The 18575-nt window shown below is 41.8% G+C and overlaps 2 protein-coding genes across 6 annotated transcripts in view; one reads left to right on the forward strand and one right to left on the reverse strand.

Annotated features, from left to right (window-relative positions):
• Window positions 1-6897: 6897 nt before the first annotated feature.
• Window positions 6898-12839, forward strand: LOC117766033 (nucleoside diphosphate kinase A-like). 2 transcript variants are annotated; one of them, XM_034592745.1, is made up of 5 exons: window positions 6898-7057; window positions 8055-8187; window positions 8561-8662; window positions 9066-9225; window positions 12748-12839. In XM_034592745.1, exons 2-5 carry the CDS (start codon window positions 8071-8073, stop codon window positions 12798-12800), a joined length of 432 nt encoding a protein of 143 aa, XP_034448636.1. In that variant the 5' UTR covers window positions 6898-7057; window positions 8055-8070; the 3' UTR covers window positions 12801-12839. The 2 variants fall into 2 exon arrangements, with proteins under 2 accessions (XP_034448636.1, XP_034448635.1); XM_034592744.1 differs by lacking the exon at window positions 12748-12839 and adding an exon at window positions 9604-9853 and having other exon boundaries at window positions 6899-7057; window positions 9066-9178.
• Window positions 12840-12995: 156 nt separating this feature from the next.
• Window positions 12996-18575, reverse strand: part of LOC117766012 (MBT domain-containing protein 1-like) — an 11823-nt gene continuing 6243 nt past the window's right edge. The window contains exons 9-18 of one of the 4 annotated variants that reach the window (XM_034592705.1): window positions 18532-18575; window positions 18124-18259; window positions 17823-17878; window positions 17610-17714; window positions 17279-17426; window positions 17119-17201; window positions 16812-17049; window positions 16187-16258; window positions 15452-15640; window positions 12996-13617 (exon numbers count right to left, since the gene is read on the reverse strand). The exon at window positions 18532-18575 is cut by the window's right edge and continues 55 nt beyond it. In XM_034592705.1, the coding sequence (XP_034448596.1) occupies window positions 13523-13617; window positions 15452-15640; window positions 16187-16258; window positions 16812-17049; window positions 17119-17201; window positions 17279-17426; window positions 17610-17714; window positions 17823-17878; window positions 18124-18259; window positions 18532-18575 (1166 nt within the window). In that variant the 3' untranslated portion in view covers window positions 12996-13522. Of the gene's footprint in view, window positions 13618-15451; window positions 15641-16186; window positions 16259-16317; window positions 16334-16811; window positions 17202-17278; window positions 17427-17609; window positions 17715-17822; window positions 17879-18123; window positions 18260-18531 lie in introns of all 4 variants that reach the window. The other 3 variants (XM_034592704.1, XM_034592703.1, XM_034592706.1) reach the window with 3 other exon arrangements.

Consider the following 18575-nt stretch of genomic DNA (forward strand, 5'->3'; position numbering starts at 1 on the left):
AAGTCAAATTAACATTCACGTTAATTTCTTCTCTGTGAATGAAACTACTTTTTATTTGAATTCACCTGGAGCCTAAAGACTCGGCTCTGGCCGTCAGTGAGAACTCGGCTGTGTCTCAGTTCCGAGGTCACATCCAACGCGTCCTTTTGTCCCCGAGCGATAAAGGACGTTCCTCTTCAGACCAGACTCATTTCAGCTCCGCCTTCTTGGGCGAGCCCCAGTTTGGCCCCTGTAGAGTCTGAAGGATGTGGCCCCTAAACCTGGACGCAGCTTTTATCATCCTCCATCTGTACCATAACATCCTGTGAGTAGAAGCTCCGCGAGTCTGATCCCGTCCAGAAACGAGTCCACAGACGACGTTACAGCAGATCAGTGACGTTTGGTCTCAACAAATTAAAGTCACGCTTGGTTTAATTATTTTTACTTTGCTTTAAAACCAAGCTTTTATTTTGGTAGTTCCTCACCTGTGATGTCACTGTTGATTTCAAACCTCAGGACGGAAACAAACTGAAGTCGTCTGATTCTGGACGGGACACGAGCTGCAGCACTTCTCCTCTTCGACAACCTGATGTTGGACACAGAGCCTCAAACACTTTTGTTCTCAAAGTAAAACTCAGAATTCTCAAGTTCAACAACAAAGAATTTCAGCTGAAACTCAAACGTCAACGAGCTCGAGTTCAAATGAGCTCGAGTTCAAACGAGCTCGAGTTCAAACGAGCACCAACACACGTTCAAATCCTCGAACCAGCAGTAAGAGACGCAGACGATGTCTCAGTCACAGCGACTCGTTTGAGAAATAACGTGAAATCTATTGCTTCTGATTTCATCGGAGAGAAACTCTGTGTTCGATATCAAAGTTGTGTCGAGGCGGAGACGTTTGGACACAAAGTGTGAAACCCAGCGAAGATGACATCATCACTAGTCTGCCGGTGGCTCTCAGGACCACTTCCTGGGTGTCGTGCGCGGGATTATGGATCCAACCAGACGGTTCTAATCTCAACGACCGAAACTAAACCGACAAACCCTCCGGCTTCTCGGGCCAATCACAGCCCTGCAATTCTGCTGGGATCCATAATTTCAGGAGGCGGGGCGGCCTCCTGGGTCGAGGCCGTCCGCTCTGTCGCCTGTACGAGAAAACACTGAAAAAATACTACGTGTATATATATTGCAACTCCTGTAAATAGGCAAATACTAACGAAGACTCTATTTTATGTATGAGGAGAGAGAGCAACGCTAACTCAAGGAGAAATATTTGATTTGGTGTTTTTTTATTTGTGTAAGAAGTGACGACAGAACGTAACATGAACTTTATGAACTTTATGAATTGTACAGCGACGTTTCTTCAGTTGTTCTGTTGTTTTCTATCTAAAGCTTGTTTCTGTTTGTTTTTGTACAGAAGTGGTTGTTTACAAATCTTAATTTCTGTTTACATTCGACAGACGACCTGATTGGAGCAGAGGTCTGGAGCAGATGTCGTATTATAAAATATTCTGGACTGGTACAGCATGTTATTAATATTATTATTATTGTTATTATTATTATTATTATTATTATTATTGAGGGCAAATCATATCTTAAGTTCCAGAAAATTAAGTTGAAATATTTTGAGAAGAAAGTTATAACTTAAAAGTTGTTATTTAATGAGTAAAATATACTATTAAAATAAAGTTTTAACTGAACTAGAAAAAAAAGGCAAATAATTTGAGAATAAGGTCACAACTTTACTTTTATTACAAAGTGATATTATATTATTGGTAATATTAAAATATATTATGTTTCTGTAAGAGTCATAATGTTTCTACAAATTAATCATTTTGAGAAAATTGTTATTTTATCAGGAAAAAGTTTCAGGATGTATTTTGACTTCATAGAGAAATTTTATTATTTTTTAGAGGCGAGGATTCATGTGTTTGTTCTACGTGAAACTATTAGATTTTTACGAAGAAATCAAGTTATTTTTACAGAGTGAAGCTGCAGTTTTGTAAAAAAGAAAGTTGCCATATGAGAGAAAAGTAAAAATGTTCAGTATTAAATGATAATGACCCAAATTTGTATTCAAATTTAAATATTATACTCATAAAATTTCTGATTGTCCATCTTACACTCGTAAAGTGAAACAATTTATTCTTAGTCTTGTGTTTGTCGTTTATAATTAAATAATATTACGACTTTTCTTCTAAAACTAAAACCTCATGTTGAAAAAATTACTTTTCCCTAATTTCATGAGTAAAAAAACTGTACTCATTACATTAGTTCTATTAATGCACTTTAAAGTATTGTGTTTGTTCCATGTCTGGAAATTCTGAATAAATAAAGATTTTAAAATATTGATGCCAGGTTCAACATTTAGTAAAACAAATGTCATCATTTAAACTTGAAAGTCATTGAAAGAGGAAAGTTGACATGTTGATGAAGATGGATCGATGGGAGACTTCTTGGTGAAGCTGAAGTCCGACCTCTGCTCCTCTGCTCTCACTACTGACACGGAAATAAAACCTATGGACAATAACTGAGTCACTGGTTTGATTTTCTCCGACACTTTTGAAAAGAGAAAGAATCAGAGTAAAAACAAAGAAGTTGTCCCGAGAGACGTGGAGAATAAAAGATTGTTTCACTGTCAATAAAGATGGACGACAGGACGGCTCCAAGAAATGAAGCTGGAACATCTAGATGGCCCCCTGGTGGCTGGCTGCAGTATATGTCCAAAACTGTTTGCTTTATTGTTCGGAACTGAGCTCATCTCTGAGTTCACGTTAGTTTTATATCGAACCTGAAAGAAACCTTGAGCAATTCATGTTTTTATCACTGTTAGCATGACAACAAACATCTGGTGCATGTCTATTGGTCGTCTGTAAGTGAAGAGGAGGGACTTGTGAGTCAAGAAAGTGAAGCCACTGAGGAAGTGTCTGAAACCTGTGTTCTGTGTACTGACCAGCAGGGGGCGACTCCTCTGGTAGTTTCTATAGAAGTCTATAGAAAGTGACTTCTCACTTTATAACGTCAGGAAACATTCAGGAGTTTCTGTCTCAGTCTCTAGTTTCAAGTCTTCTTCAAACAGCTGATGTTCATTTAGTGAATTATGATCATTTAGAGTCAAACAGACCATAAAGCACCGGATGTGTTGGGGGGGGGGGGGTACCACAGTGTGATTGACAGCTAGTACTGTCCAATGGGTGCAGGTGAAGGTGTAGGTGGGCGTGTCATCGAGTTCTCAGTCAGGCTCCACCCCCCTCTCCTCCAGATATGGTCCCTTCTGGTTTAAAAAGATGTAAATTGATGAACTAGTTACTTTTACAGTCGTGACACAGAAACATTTCTAAAGAACTCTCCACTTTCTCTTGGCTCTTGGGTCTGTAGCGCCCCCTTCAGGGCTGAAGATCAAAGACTGAAGGATCTTTGGTATATTTTCATGTCATGCTTCTCTCCTGGTTTCATTCAGCTATATTTAGTCAGATTTCTATAGTTTGCATAGTAACTAGAATAATTTGGCCTCCTCAGTAGATACCATGAGTGTGTGTGGGGTTATGTTCGTGCACATTCTGCTGCTGGAGACGTGATTAAAACACACGTTAGTTTCATCAGATTTGTCTGACGTTGTGTTTGGAGCTGGTAACATTAGAGGCCTCACAGCTGTGTTTCTGCAGCTTCCTGCGCTCCAAGTGCACGGCAACATAAGATGGGTGTACGTCTGGAGTGTGTGCGTAAGCAGCAGGAGAGTGTTTTAATTTCAGCTGATCAGGTCCGTTCATCCCCTCAGGACGCCAGCGTGGAGCAGCATCAACCCCCCGAGACAACAGACGCTTTCCATCCCTGATTAGGACAAGGTTTATATTTAGGGCCAAAATTTGGGGGAAGGGTGAAGGTTGGAGTTTCAGATTAGAGACGGAAACAGTGGAGAGTGTGTGTGTGTGTGTGTGTGTGTGTGAGTGAGTGTGTGTGTGTGTGTGTGTGTGTGTGTGTGTGTGTGTGTGTGTGTGTGTGTGTGTGTGTGTGTGTGTGTGTGAGTGAGTGAGTGTGTTATATAACCGGTGCATGAACACACTTATATAAAGTTTCATACCTGTTACTGATTCAAATCCTAAAGAAAAAATACATCTGACATCAGTGGAAAATTCACCTGAAGAATAAACATTGTATAATATCTTGTTATAGATTGTTTATAACAATGAGTTCAGCTCTTTACCTTCAGTCGGGTCATTAAACGATCTGTAGAAATATCTATTTTGTCCTTATTTGCTCATTGGATGATTTTTAAAATGTTTATTAACCAGTGAATGTAGAGGACATGTTCCTGACGTGTTCCTGACGTGTTCCTGACGTGTTCCTGACATGTTCCTGACGTGTTCCTGACGTGTTCCTGACATGTTCCTGACATGTTCCTGACATGTTCCTGACGTGTTCCTGACATGTTTCTGAAATGTTCCTGACGTTTTTCCTGACGTGTTCCTGACGTGTTCCTGACATGTTCCTGACATGTTCCTGAAATGTTCCTGACATATTCCCCCACATGTTCCTGATGTGTTCCTGACGTGTTCCTGACATGTTCCTGACATGTTCCTGACATGTTCCCGACATGTTCCTGAAATGTTCCTGACATATTCCCCCACATGTTCCTGACGTGTTCCTGACGTGTTCCTGACATGTTCCTGACATGTTCCCGACGTGTTCCTGACATGTTCCTGACATGTTCCTGAAATGTTCCTGACATATTCCCCCACATGTTCCTGACATGTTCCTGACATGTTCCTGACATGTTCCTGACATGTTCCTGAAATGTTCCTGAAATGTTCCTGACATATTCCCCCACATGTTCCTGACATGTTCCTGACATGTTCCTGACATATTCCCCCACATGTTCCTGACATGTTCCTGACGTGTTCCTGACGTGTTCCCGACGTGTTCCCGACGTGTTCCTGACATGTTCCTGACATGTTCCTGACATATTCCCCCACATGTTCCTGACGTGTTCCTGACGTGTTCCTGACGTGTTCCCGACGTGTTCCCGACGTGTTCCCGACGTGTTCCCGACGTGTTCCTGACATGTTCCCGACATGTTCCTGAAATGTTCCTGACATATTCCCCCACATGTTCCTGACGTGTTCCTGACGTGTTCCTGACGTGTTCCTGACATGTTCCTGACATGTTCCCGACGTGTTCCTGACATGTTCCTGACATGTTCCTGAAATGTTCCTGACATATTCCCCCACATGTTCCTGACATGTTCCTGACATGTTCCTGACATGTTCCTGAAATGTTCCTGACATATTCCTGACATATTCCCCCACATGTTCCTGACATGTTCCTGACATGTTCCTGACATGTTCCTGAAATGTTCCTGACATATTCCCCCACATGTTCCTGACATGTTCCTGACATATTCCCCCACATGTTCCTGACATGTTCCTGACGTGTTCCTGACGTGTTCCCGACGTGTTCCCGACGTGTTCCTGACGTGTTCCCGACGTGTTCCCGACGTGTTCCCGACGTGTTCCTGACGTGTTCCCGACGTGTTCCCGACGTGTTCCCGACGTGTTCCCGACGTGTTCCTGACGTGTTCCCGACGTGTTCCCGACGTGTTCCCGACGTGTTCCCGACGTGTTCCTGACGTGTTCCCGACGTGTTCCCGACGTGTTCCCGACGTGTTCCTGACGTGTTCCCGACGTGTTCCCGACGTGTTCCCGACGTGTTCCCGATGTGTTCCCGACGTGTTCCTGACGTGTTCCCGACGTGTTCCTGACGTGTTCCCGACGTGTTCCCGACGTGTTCCTGACGTGTTCCCGACGTGTTCCCGACGTGTTCCCGACGTGTTCCTGACGTGTTCCCGACGTGTTCCCGACGTGTTCCCGACGTGTTCCCGATGTGTTCCCGACGTGTTCCTGACGTGTTCCCGACGTGTTCCTGACGTTTTCCTGACTTGTTCCTGACGGTTTTGACCTTTTGACCTTTGGACAGTGTGACTGACGCTGCAGGTCGGTCGACAGCTGATCCCTCGGTGATTGAAGCAGCAGCTGAGACTCTGCTGACGTGAAACACACACAACATGTGTGTGTTTCACATGCACACTCACGTGCACGTTTCGGAAATAAACCTCCATCATGTCAACAGCTCCTCAGTTTAAACTTACTGACTCTGAACCACAGATCGTAATTTAACATACTCCACCTGCCAACTCAATAAAGTGAAGGCAAAACTATCTGGATCGCCCCCTGGTGTCTGGCTGCAGTATAGCTCATGAACCTCCTCCATGTTAGCTGATGGGACGTGGACCAAAAGTTTGTAAAGATGTTTCTGTCGTTTCAGCTCGTTCTCATCTCACTGATGTTTGTTCAAGTGTTTCTGATCCGTTTGGTTTTATTAGTTATTTGATGATATAAAAACATGACTGACAGCTGACAACTGACTCCTTATTGGTGGAGAGGGTGTATGGGCGGGACCTTTATACCACGATCACTACTGCTCAGACTCTGACTGTAAATGACATCATCACCACAAGGTGGCAGCGTTTGTATCCGAGATGTTTTAGCTTCATTTTTGTTTGATGTGAGTAAATGGAGACGTGTCGTCTTCAACTAAAGTTCTGTGTTTGTATGTATTTATATATTATTTAATTATTATTAGTATTTAATATTTATACATATTCAACAAACCAAACTGAAGAGTTAAATTAAACCTGATTCTTACATTAATTGAATAAAACAACAGGATTATTGTTTTCATTATTTTAGGTTTTTGTACGAGTGAACTCTGACAAACACAAAAAGTTAGATTTACGTTCAAAAAAGAAAGTTATGAAATATAAATTAGGACATTTTTCAAAGCGAGTCAGAAACATTTTAAAAAACTGAAACTAGATCCAAACACACACACACACACACCCCCACACACACATCCACCCCCCCCCCCCCACACACACACACACACACACACACACACACACACACACACCCCCACCCACAGTAAACCCTTTAAATAGAGCTCCACTCCAGTTGCTCGGCCTCGGTTTTCGTTCGTATCCCACCGTCGGCAAAACAAGTTCTCCTCAACTCCCAGAACCGAGGTAGATATAAACACACACACACACACACACACACACACACACACACACACACACACACACACACTGAATCTGAGCTGCTCAATGTTCGAATGTTCTTCAGTTAAAGATGCAGTAACACGTGAGTTCAGTGTTTTTAATGTGACGTCTTTAAACATGTTTTTAACATTTCACTTCATGCAGTTGATTTGTCACTGTGAAGTTTAATTCTTTTGTCTGTGCATGTGCTGTCGTGCACGTGTTCCTGCAGTGACATGTTGGACCGCTGCAGACAGACAGTTGTATGTGTGTTGTATTGATTTTGTGTGTGTGTGTGTGTGTGTGTGTGTGTGTGTGTGTGTGTGTGAGCTCAGAATTTAATCATGAGAAAAAACGTTCACAGATGAATTTTAGTTGTAACATTCACAATATTCCAAACTTGAATTATTCATCAAAATACAGCAAAGTGAACTAAGTTGAGCTCAGTGTGTTGATGCAGCATGTGGCCGTGCACTGACCCCTCAGGGCCACCGTACATGGGGCCGATTTTAGGCCTCTGCGCTCGTTGGTGATTGATTTTGATAAATCTACATGTGACTTGGAATCAGTGACGGAAACATCATCGACGCCTCTGAGGGTCGAAGATGATCTGCTCCTCTCAGCTGGATTCCAGCCAGAGGCCCTATGAACACCCACAGTAAAATTAGCACCACGTGCACCACGTGCACGCCCAGGCTTTGTCCTGAGTTACGAGCAGGTGTTGGGTCGGAGTTCATTTCTTGACTCATGTTCACTTCTTCAGCAGAATGAGGATATTTGATATTGTCTAGTGAAGAGGATTTGAAATGTGAAGCTGCAGAAATGAGCTGAACAGTCGGGGATTTATTGATTTAAATAGATATTATATATAATGATTTTCAGTATTAACTTCCTCTATAACCATTTCATTTCAACTTCCTTTTTACAAATGTATTTTTATTTGGATTCAAAAAGTTTTTAAAAAGTGTTTTTGTGTCTTTAGCCTCTTCAGCAGAAACATGGAACGTACTTTCATCGCCGTGAAGCCCGATGGCGTCCAGAGGGGACTGTGTGGCGAGATCATCAAGCGCTTCGAGCAGAGGGGCTTCAAGTTGGTGGCGGCCAAATTCATGCAGGTAACACATTTCAAACATCACAACTTTACTTTTCAAAATTTCGAGTTCCAAATTTCTTTGTGAAATCATCGTCTGAGGATCAGATCTGTCTGTTTGAACCTCGACTGTGTGTGTGAGTGTGAGTGTGTGGGGGGGTGACAGGTGTTGAGTTGTTGAATGTTGCAGCTTCAGTGAAGGACACACACTTGTGTCACAGTGTCATTATTCACAGCTGTGTGTGTGTGTGTGTGTGTGTGTGTGTGTTGTGTGGTTTAATAATACTCCACATGCATAGTAACGTGACACCAGAGGACGACAGGTTTTATGTGAGAGGGAACAGATCAAAGGAATCAAAGAGTTGAGATCTTGATGGATTTGAATGTTGTGACTTCAGGCGTCTGAGGATCACATGAAGAAGCATTACCTGGATCTGAAGGACACGCCCTTCTACGCTGGACTCTGCAAATACATGTCCTCTGGACCCGTCTTCGCCATGGTAACATACATGTCTCACACACACACACACACACTCACACTCTGACACAGATCACATGACCTAACAGGCGACTGGGATCAGATTGTTTTCAGACTGTTTCATGTTCACGTTGTTTCTTCACTTTTCTGATGTTTTATGTGAGAAAATAAAAACCACCATCTCTGAGGCTCCGCCCACACTGACACCTTTTAGTTTGAAAGCCTCACTATCAATCTACATCCTGTTTACATGGTTATGGTCATGTGATGTAAACAGGAAGCAGATTTGTGTTCACAATGTTTTTATATCATCAAATAACAATTAAATTAATTAATTAGAGCAAAACTCATCATTGTGATATTTAGCTGATAAACCGACCAATCAGCTTCCACCGTGACACGACAGGTGTGTTGATGTGTTTCAGGTGTGGGAGGGGCAGAACATTGTGAAGCTGGCCAGGATGATGCTGGGAGAGACCAACCCAGCTGACTCCAAACCAGGAAGCATCCGAGGAGACCTGTGCATCAACATCGGCAGGTCAGTAACACACACACACACACACACACACACACACACACACACACAATATTGATACAACAAACAGAATTATGACTTGTGAAACAACTCAAATGTCCAGACCCTTGAGATAATGTATATTATGATTTAGCGCTATACAAATAAAGTTGAATTAAATTGAATTTAAGTTATAAAGTTAATAATTCTAATTTACGACGGAAGTCAAAGCTTCAACTTTGTGAGTTTGGATTTTCTTCAATAAAATATGATATTAAATCAATATTTTATATTATATCTATATTTGAAACTATATGTAAATGTTTACGTCCAGTTTTTGATTTTATTTATGATAATTGTGAGTTTTAAAACAGGTATAAGTCTGTTCATTATATTTTTTAAATATTCTATTTAAATGTTGTATTTAAATTGTCGTCCTGTTTCCTCAGGAACATCATCCACGGCAGCGACACGGTGGAAAACGCCAAGACGGAGGTCGGCCTGTGGTTCAAGGCCGAGGAGTTCGTGGCCTACACGCCCTGCGCCCAGGCCTTCCTGTACGAGTAACTGACCAATCAGCAACAAGGCACTCAACTGGACCCGCCCCCTCACACGCGCCCCCTGCAGTTGATCCTCTGACTTGGTTTCTGCTCATCAATGTGAAACATGTTGCGCTTTAATAAAGTCTCATGTTAACAATAAAACGTGTTTGTCGTTTAAAGGTATGAAATAATATATAACTTCATAAAATATGACAATTCATGACTTTCACTTTATACTTTAAACTATACACGACACTATACTTACACTTTATCACTGGATCTTTAGACAAACTATATATACTTTAATATTTATTATTTCATATACTATCAAACTTTTGGACTGACGATACCAGTACATTCTATGATGGTGACAAACGATACAATTACATTTTTATAACATATTTTAATAAGACAGATATTATAAAACTGTTAAAAAAAATTTAGGGTTAGTATATATATATATATATATATATATAGACATGTTTAAGATATAATACACTGACTTTTTATTGAAAAACAGACATTTTTATGAATTATTACACTGTGGAATTGTTAGGACATATATACTGTATACTTTACAATAGTAGAACATTTTATACGACTTACAATACTAAGACATTTACTTAACTTACTTATTACATGACTAAATATTCTCTTAAACTGAAGACATTTGTTTTTACTTATTGTTCCACATATTTCAGTAGTTCGCCTCATCGGACGAGAAACAGCACAAACTTACATCTTAATACACATTTTCCCAGATATATATATTTATAAATGTATATAAATTCATATATTTATATGAACAATATAAACACAAACAGATCTTTAAAAAGTATATAAAAAATCTTTCAAAGGTGCTTCCCCTGTTTTTACCAAAAACTAAAAGATTAATAATTAACTATAATTTAACAAAGAATCAACAAAATGACAAATAACTTAAAGTTCAATATTTTCTTTTTATTTCGTAGAAAATGTCTCAAGTCATTTATTTTACATCTACATGTCAGAATTTCTTCTTTCTTCACAATCATGCTGCCAAACAAATCTCACAATGTTTTTTAAAAAGCTTCAGGAAAGTTAACATCAGTACATAACTACATTTTTACATTTACACCATATAGATTGAATTCTATATATTCTTTGTAACATGTGTGTGTGTTGCGCTCAGTAAACGTCATAAACACGTGAACAACACGGACATTAACAGGTTTTCATTAACCTCTGCACGCTGTAAAAAATCTGTTTGTCTCTGTTTTCTTTTGACTCATTTCTACAGATTTATCTGTTAATGCAAGAAAACACCGAACAAAAATGATTTTAAAATCAGTTCTAGGACAGAAACACCCGAAGGTGCGTTCACGTGGGTCTGTGGTTCGAGGCCTGATCACCATGAAACTAGGTTTTAAAAAGCTTCAGTCAAACCGACACGTTCATTCAAATCTTCATTTTGTCTGGTTTTTCCTCGACAGTCGCTCAATCACTTCAAAACTCACAAACATTTTATAAAACTCATTAAATCCTGCAGCGTTCACACGAAACATCGGAAACTTCCTCGCTACTTTTCTCTTTATAGAAAATCTATTGCAAACAGCAGGAACAACGTCTTCACCAGAGTCACAGACGATTCGTCAAAATCATTACAAACTTTATCAAACATGTGAATTTCATCTATATTTAGCACCATAATACAAAAAATACACTTATAGACGTTAGAGGAAACTCACTACAAACACGGACGATACTGTAAAAAACTGCTGATCCTTTAAAGAGATTTTCACCAGGAGCCGAAGACATTCTCTTAGTGCTGCACATGGATCAGATCAGATCTTATTAAATCAGATTAAATCTGTTTAGATCAGATCAGAAGTCTTATATGTGGTACAGAAGCACATTTCCATGAGAAAACGATGCATAAAAACTAAAGAAAGTACAAACACAAGACATTAGTTTCATAATATGAGATGAAAAAATATGTAACATGTAATATATTTGAAATTATTAGTAAAAATTCTCTCTTATATTGTCATATTTTATATAATTAAAATAATCTGTATAATGCTCTATATATTTTCACATTACTTTTATACTTGTCAGAAATGGGCGTCCATATCTTCCAACGAGATGAAAACAGTAAGAATTCGAGTTAATTATGGATCATTGATTATTATTTATGTTTTACATAATTCTTCTTTGATCATTGTGAGTTTCAGCTCCGAGCGTCAGCGACACAGAAGAATCTGATGAAACATTTGTTTTATTCTCTTCTTTTTGTGAATCTGCAGCTCGATGACAATATGAACAAAATCATATCGGTTCTATTCATTAGTTATTAAACTTCTTTTTAAATGTATTTTTATGTTAGAATGTGAAAACGTTTTCGTACAATTCTCTTTTAATCAAATGTACAAATACAAACAATGTTCTAGAAATTATCTCCATTATATAGTTTTTTTACCAAATGATGACAAATATTAAATGTTTATGAAGTATGAAAAGTTAGTAATTGAAGATGTTATTTCAACTTTTTGAACTAATGACCAAATAAAAACACTGGTGTCGCCCTCTGCTGGTCAGAGGTGGTTCTGCAACAGAATATGTTCTCTTTTCTTCTCACTGCTGCAGATTAAACGAAGAACTGAATTATTGAATTAACGAATGTTTGAGCATTAAAAAGCCTGGGTATATATTTTTTAAATAATAAATATATAAATAAAATCAAGTTATGTAACTTTGTCTCTGTCACAGTCTGAAGATGCTGGAGATTTAAATTTTGATTATTTGGTGAAATTACTTCATTTAAATTTAATTCAACACAAAAAGTGAATTCTATCGGAACATGTGTCAAAAACAGTAAAAGTTAACGTTAACATTCAAGTTTCATTTAAGTTGGACACAAATTCTCAGTCTGAACCTTGTTTTTAATAATTATCTGTATTTTCCTGACTTAAATAAAAAATTATTCTAATATCATTTTACAGTTTAAGTATAAAACATCTATCACACGATTCTGTAACACGACCGACGTTGGGTTAAACTCTCGTTTGTTGGACACACACACACACACACACACACACACACACACACACACACACGTTAAATGACGTTATACAGCTACATGTTCTATTATTAAAGTTTTAACTTTCAAACACTAAAACACGAACAAATAAAGATCTTAGATATTAAAAAATCATTATAGAAAACTTTTACCATCTTGTAGTATTTTTCTTTTTTCATTTCTTTTCTCAGAGGAACAAACGACGAGCGTCCTGCTTCACATTCTCTTCTTCTGTATTTTGCTTTCCAGTTAAACTCCGACGAGTCTTTTTTTCCTTCACGTGAAACGATTTGTTCTCGATTAAAATCTAAAAGAGGGAGAATGAGATTTACTCTTTAATCTCTGACCCTATGTCCTTCTCATCCGTTAGCATGCTAATGAGCTAGTTAGCTTGGTGGTGTGTGGTGTCTGATGAATTAAAGCTACATGTCGGATAGTGTTGATCTGCTTTGTTGAAACTCAAGTGAGAATCAGAGTCTGTCAGTAAACATGACGGCTCCAAAAGTGAAGCCAAATCATCTCCATCGCCCCCTGGTGTCTGGCTGCAATATAAATCATGATCCCCTCCTACTCCATGTTAGCAGATGGGACATGGAACAAACTAAAAAAGTTATTTACAGTGCATCATGAGGATTTTATGTTTTTCTTTGTGTCTGTAAACTGCTGGTTTAACATCTGAAGACGCACACGTGCACATTCCAACACAGTCGACTGTAGAGTGAATGTGAGAGGATGAACTCTGACCTCCTCCACTGAGGAAGAGGAGGCCTACGACTGGTCCTGGTTGATGAAGAAATCTCCAGAGGATCCGTTGGTTTCAGCTTCAGTCGTCTCAGGACAAAACTCGTCTTTAACGTGTGAACCTGCAGCAACAAAGACGAATTGAGTCCTGTCAGAAAACGTCCAATCACACGTCCTCAAACGGACACACGTTCAAATCCAAATGGTTCAGTGGCTCAGTGACTCAGTGGTTCAGTGACTCAGTGGCTCAGTGGTTCAGTGGCTCAGTGGTTCAGTGACTCAGTGGTTCAGTGGCTCAGTGGTTCAGTGGCTCAGTGGCTCAGTGGTTCAGTGACTCAGTGGCTCAGTGACTCAGTGGCTCAGTGGCTCAGTGGTTCAGTGGCTCAGTGGTTCAGTGACTCAGTGACTCAGTGGTTCAGTGGCTCAGTGGTTCAGTGACTCAGTGGTTCAGTGACTCAGTGGTTCAGTGACTCAGTGACTCAGTGGCTCAGTGACTCAGTGACTCAGTGGCTCAGTGGTTCAGTGACTCAGTGGCTCAGTGGTTCAGTGACTCAGTGACTCAGTGGTTCAGTGACTCAGTGGCTCAGTGACTCAGTGACTCAGTGGTTCAGTGGCTCAGTGACTCAGTGACTCAGTGACTCAGTGGTTCAGTGACTCAGTGGTTCAGTGGCTCAGTGGCTCAGTGGTTCAGTGACTCAGTGGTTCAGTGGTTCAGTGGCTCAGTGACTCAGTGGTTCAGTGACTCAGTGACTCAGTGACTCAGTGGTTCAGTGACTCAGTGACTCAGTGGTTCAGTGACTCAGTGGCTCAGTGACTCAGTGGTTCAGTGACTCAGTGACTCAGTGGCTCAGTGACTCAGTGACTCAGTGGTTCAGTGGCTCAGTGACTCAGTGGCTCAGTGGCTCAGTGACTCAGTGGCTCAGTGACTCAGTGGCTCAGTGACTCAGTGGTTCAGTGGCTCAGTGACTCAGTGGTTCAGTGACTCAGTGACTCAGTGGTTCAGTGACTCAGTGACTCAGTGGTTCAGTGACTCAGTGGCTCAGTGGCTCAGTGACTCAGTGACTCAGTGGTTCAGTGGCTCAGTGACTCAGTGGCTCAGTGGTTCAGTGACTCAGTGACTCAGTGACTCAGTGGCTCAGTGACTCAGTGGTTCAGTGGTTCAGTGGTTCAGTGACTCAGTGACTCAGTGGTTCAGTGACTCAGTGGCTCAGTGACTCAGTGGCTCAGTGGCTCAGTGGTTCAGTGACTCAGTGGCTCAGTGACTCAGTGGTTCAGTGGCTCAGTGACTCAGTGACTCAGTGGTTCAGTGGTTCAGTGGCTCAGTGACTCAGTGGTTCAGTGACTCAGTGACTCAGTGGTTCAGTGACTCAGTGACTCAGTGACTCAGTGGTTCAGTGGCTCAGTGACTCAGTGACTCAGTGACTCAGTGGCTCAGTGACTCAGTGGTTCAGTGGCTCAGTGACTCAGTGACTCAGTGGTTCAGTGACTCAGTGGCTCAGTGGCTCAGTGACTCAGTGACTCAGTGACTCAGTGACTCAGTGGCTCAGTGACTCAGTGGTTCAGTGGCTCAGTGACTCAGTGACTCAGTGGTTCAGTGACTCAGTGACTCAGTGACTCAGTGGCTCAGTGACTCAGTGACTCAGTGGCAGGGTGTCGGCATCAAAGAGAATTCAGTTTGCTCCAAAAAGAAAAGTTTTAAAGGTTTTCATATTATTTTCTCACCTCAGACACAAACATCATTTCTTATCATCTTCACACTTTTCATGTTGTTAACGTCTTAGTCAAGTTAATCTGTACAGTCTGTATCAGTCAGTGGGGGCGGGGCCAGTCAGTAGGGGCGGGGCAGTGTGTGTCTTCTTCTAAATAAGATAATATAAGATAATATAATAGAGGACACAACATTACAAACACACGTTTACAACAAACACTGAGCTGGTCGTGTGTGTGGGTCACTACCTGCCCCCCCCTCCGTGTGGGGACTGTTCTCTGGATCTGCAGACAGTGGTTGAGCTGCTGAGGCAGGAATGGGGGGTGATGGGTAATCTGGCGGAGTCTCATTCTCGTCTCCAGACAGACTCCTGGGGACGCCTGTTACCACGGCGCCAGACAGACTGACGGGTCGCTTAGCGATGGGCAACTTCCTCTCTGAGAGACGGGGGGGAAGTTGGTTAGACGGAGATTTTTGTTGCGACAACTAGACATGAGCCTTTTTATAAAATTAATATTCATAATAATAATCATCTCATCATAATCAACAAATATATCTATAAATAAAACCACATGTTGTTTTATCGGAACATTTTCTGCTGCTGCAAATCTCTAAAATACTTTGAATCTTCCATCAAAAACATAAACAACCAAAAACTAACTTAATTAATTTGCCAAATATTTCCACAATCAATTGATCAAAACATCGCAAAGATTCACGTCACGAACATAAAATTATTCAGTTCATAATAAAATAATGGAAAATAATGAAGAATTACTTGAAACGTAAACATGGTTTGATTTACAATATATTAATTCATGTAAAATACGTCAATAAACAATTATAAAAGTCCGATTCTGAGCTCAGAGCAAATTAAAAACATGGTTAATGTTTATTAACCATACAGTGAGACGTAATAAAATCGGTACGTTAAAACGTATTGTGACGTAAAAGACGAGAACCTCTCGGATGGAAACACGCACTTTTCTTTTGTCCCTTGTACTGCTGGGATTTCTTCCTCTGCTTGGAGGAGGAGGATTGTGATTCTCTGGAACCTGAAACACAAAATGAGATGATTGTTGCGTTAACGTCAAACTGAGCAGATGGGCTGAGGCTAGCTGGTTAGCATGCTAACGTCAGTAGAAGCAAAGATAGAAACAGAATAAAATACTTTTTGTGAAGTTTTCTGGAGACAGAAGTGGGAATGAAGTTTGTTTCCGATTAGTGAGCAAACAGCTGCTAATGCTAACGTTAGCTATGTAGTGATAACTTACACATAGCTCATGTTCTTTGTAAAGTTTGTTTCTGATGGATTCAAAACAATAATGTGATTTTATAAGAACCGCACTGAAACCTGTTAGCTTAGCATAAAATCATCTCGTCCATCTGATCGATTCAAATAAAAACCTTTTCCTGGTGCAAGTTAAAGAGGCGCCAGCAGGGGGCGTCTGTTTTCAGCTTCATATTTACGAGAGAAATTTAAGAGACGTATAAATCTTCTGTTCAACTGTAACTGTAAGACTACGATACTGTGTGTGTGTCTGTGTGTGTGTGTGTGTGTGTGTGTGTGTGTGTGTGTGTGTGTGTGTGTGTGTGTGTGTGTGTTACCTGCGTTAACAGCAGGTGGTTGCAGCTGGTATCCAGTCAGCTGACACCACCCGACCGGGTACAGGTCAGGTGACTCACAGTCCACCCACTGGTCGTACTCGTCCTCCCAGCCATCAAAGTGGATCCGTAGCAGCCGGTGGACGATGCGGGTCACCGTGGCGACGCACACTAGCCGGGGCTCCATGAGGTCGACGGCCTCCAGCTTCATACCGGGGTGGAAGCCGTGGTTGGGGACGTCCTGATGGAGGAAAGATGGAGGAACTGAGAACAGATTCTTGGTTAAAGAACATGAAGCGTCATGACTCACCCTGTTGAAGAGGTTGACCAGAGCTGCCACAGATTTACTTTCCCTCAGATACTCGAACCATCTGAACGGGAGACTGCAGTAACCTGAGAGCCAACACACAACACCACTTCATACACCTGTCCACAGTTCAACTCCTTCTCTGTAGGGGGCGCTGCTGTACCTCTGGGGGGAGTCAGCTCGATGTTGTTGATCTCACAGAAGCCGGAGGGGAAGATGGAGGGAGAGGTGCAGTGATAACAGAACCAGTCTGAACCGTCTGCCGCCTCCGAGCCATCGATACCAATCATCAGGTACCCGTCAGCCAGGACCTGCAGGAGGAGGACTTTTTACACCTGTAACGTTGTCATGGTGAAAAAATGGTACCATGCTAACAGCCGTTAGCACTTTTACATGTTTCACCCTGACAAGAAGAACAGAGTGAGCAGCTCGCTGACGTGAGAGAAACCGAGCGTTGTCTGGCGGTTGTTAAGCGGCCGTTGCCGACTCCTCACCTTCCTGACTGTGGCCACGCAGATGGCAGACAGGTTCAGAGGGTCGATGGCCTCCAGCTTCATCCCGTCCTCGAACCACGAGCCGCTCTGATCCACCTCCTTCACCTAAACACAAACCGGACATTCATTCTGGACTACCTCGTGAGCGCCCCCTACATGTGAGTGGACGTTCCCCCTGTTGTAGAAACATCGTTGCACACTCGTCTCTCTCACCTTGGCGAACAGCTTCCCCGGAGCGTCCACCTGACTGTCCAGCTTCTTCGTCACATCTGGAAACAAACACACAGATGCTGAAATGTGCTCAGTGACCTGCAGGGGGCTCGACGTGAAGCTGCATCTGTGAGACTCAACAAAACCACTACGATAAAACGTCCAATTTGTTTTTTTGACATAATAAGCGGGACAGATTCATGTTTCAGATAAACACTCGATCAAATGACTCTTTTAGTTTGGTTTCTTCTCCGGTTCAGTGTCAGCAGACAGATGTGGACGGATCACCGATCAGCTGACTCACCGGACCGTTTGAAGCGATGTCCGATGGATCGAGACCAGCCGATGCTGTGGATCAGAGGACTGTACATGTGACACCAGAAGTCGTCCGTCCCATCGTCACACTCCTCGTAGACCAGACGGAGGCGACCGCCGATCACCTGCGACAGAAACGCAGTATTACAACGTCACTCAAACTCCTCTGGACAATACCGAGACGATCAGAACCTCAGGAACCTGTCACACCTGGTTTGGTTCAGAGCTTCAGACTCTTCAGTTCAGTCTGAACCTGAACATCAGGTGTGAAAGGTTCCTCAGACCAGAAGAGGAGTTCTGGGTCTGGATCAAACTGAACCTGGTTCTGTTGGTTTGCAGTGAAAACCACAGAAAACGTATCAGACTAAAGAGAAACAGCCTCAGGTGCGAGTCCCACCTGTTCGACCAGAGCGACCCGAGTCCGACACAGGTGAGTCTTAT

This window comes from Hippoglossus hippoglossus, chromosome 8, assembly GCF_009819705.1.
Source record: "Hippoglossus hippoglossus isolate fHipHip1 chromosome 8, fHipHip1.pri, whole genome shotgun sequence".
NCBI classification, from domain to species: domain Eukaryota; kingdom Metazoa; phylum Chordata; class Actinopteri; order Pleuronectiformes; family Pleuronectidae; genus Hippoglossus; species Hippoglossus hippoglossus.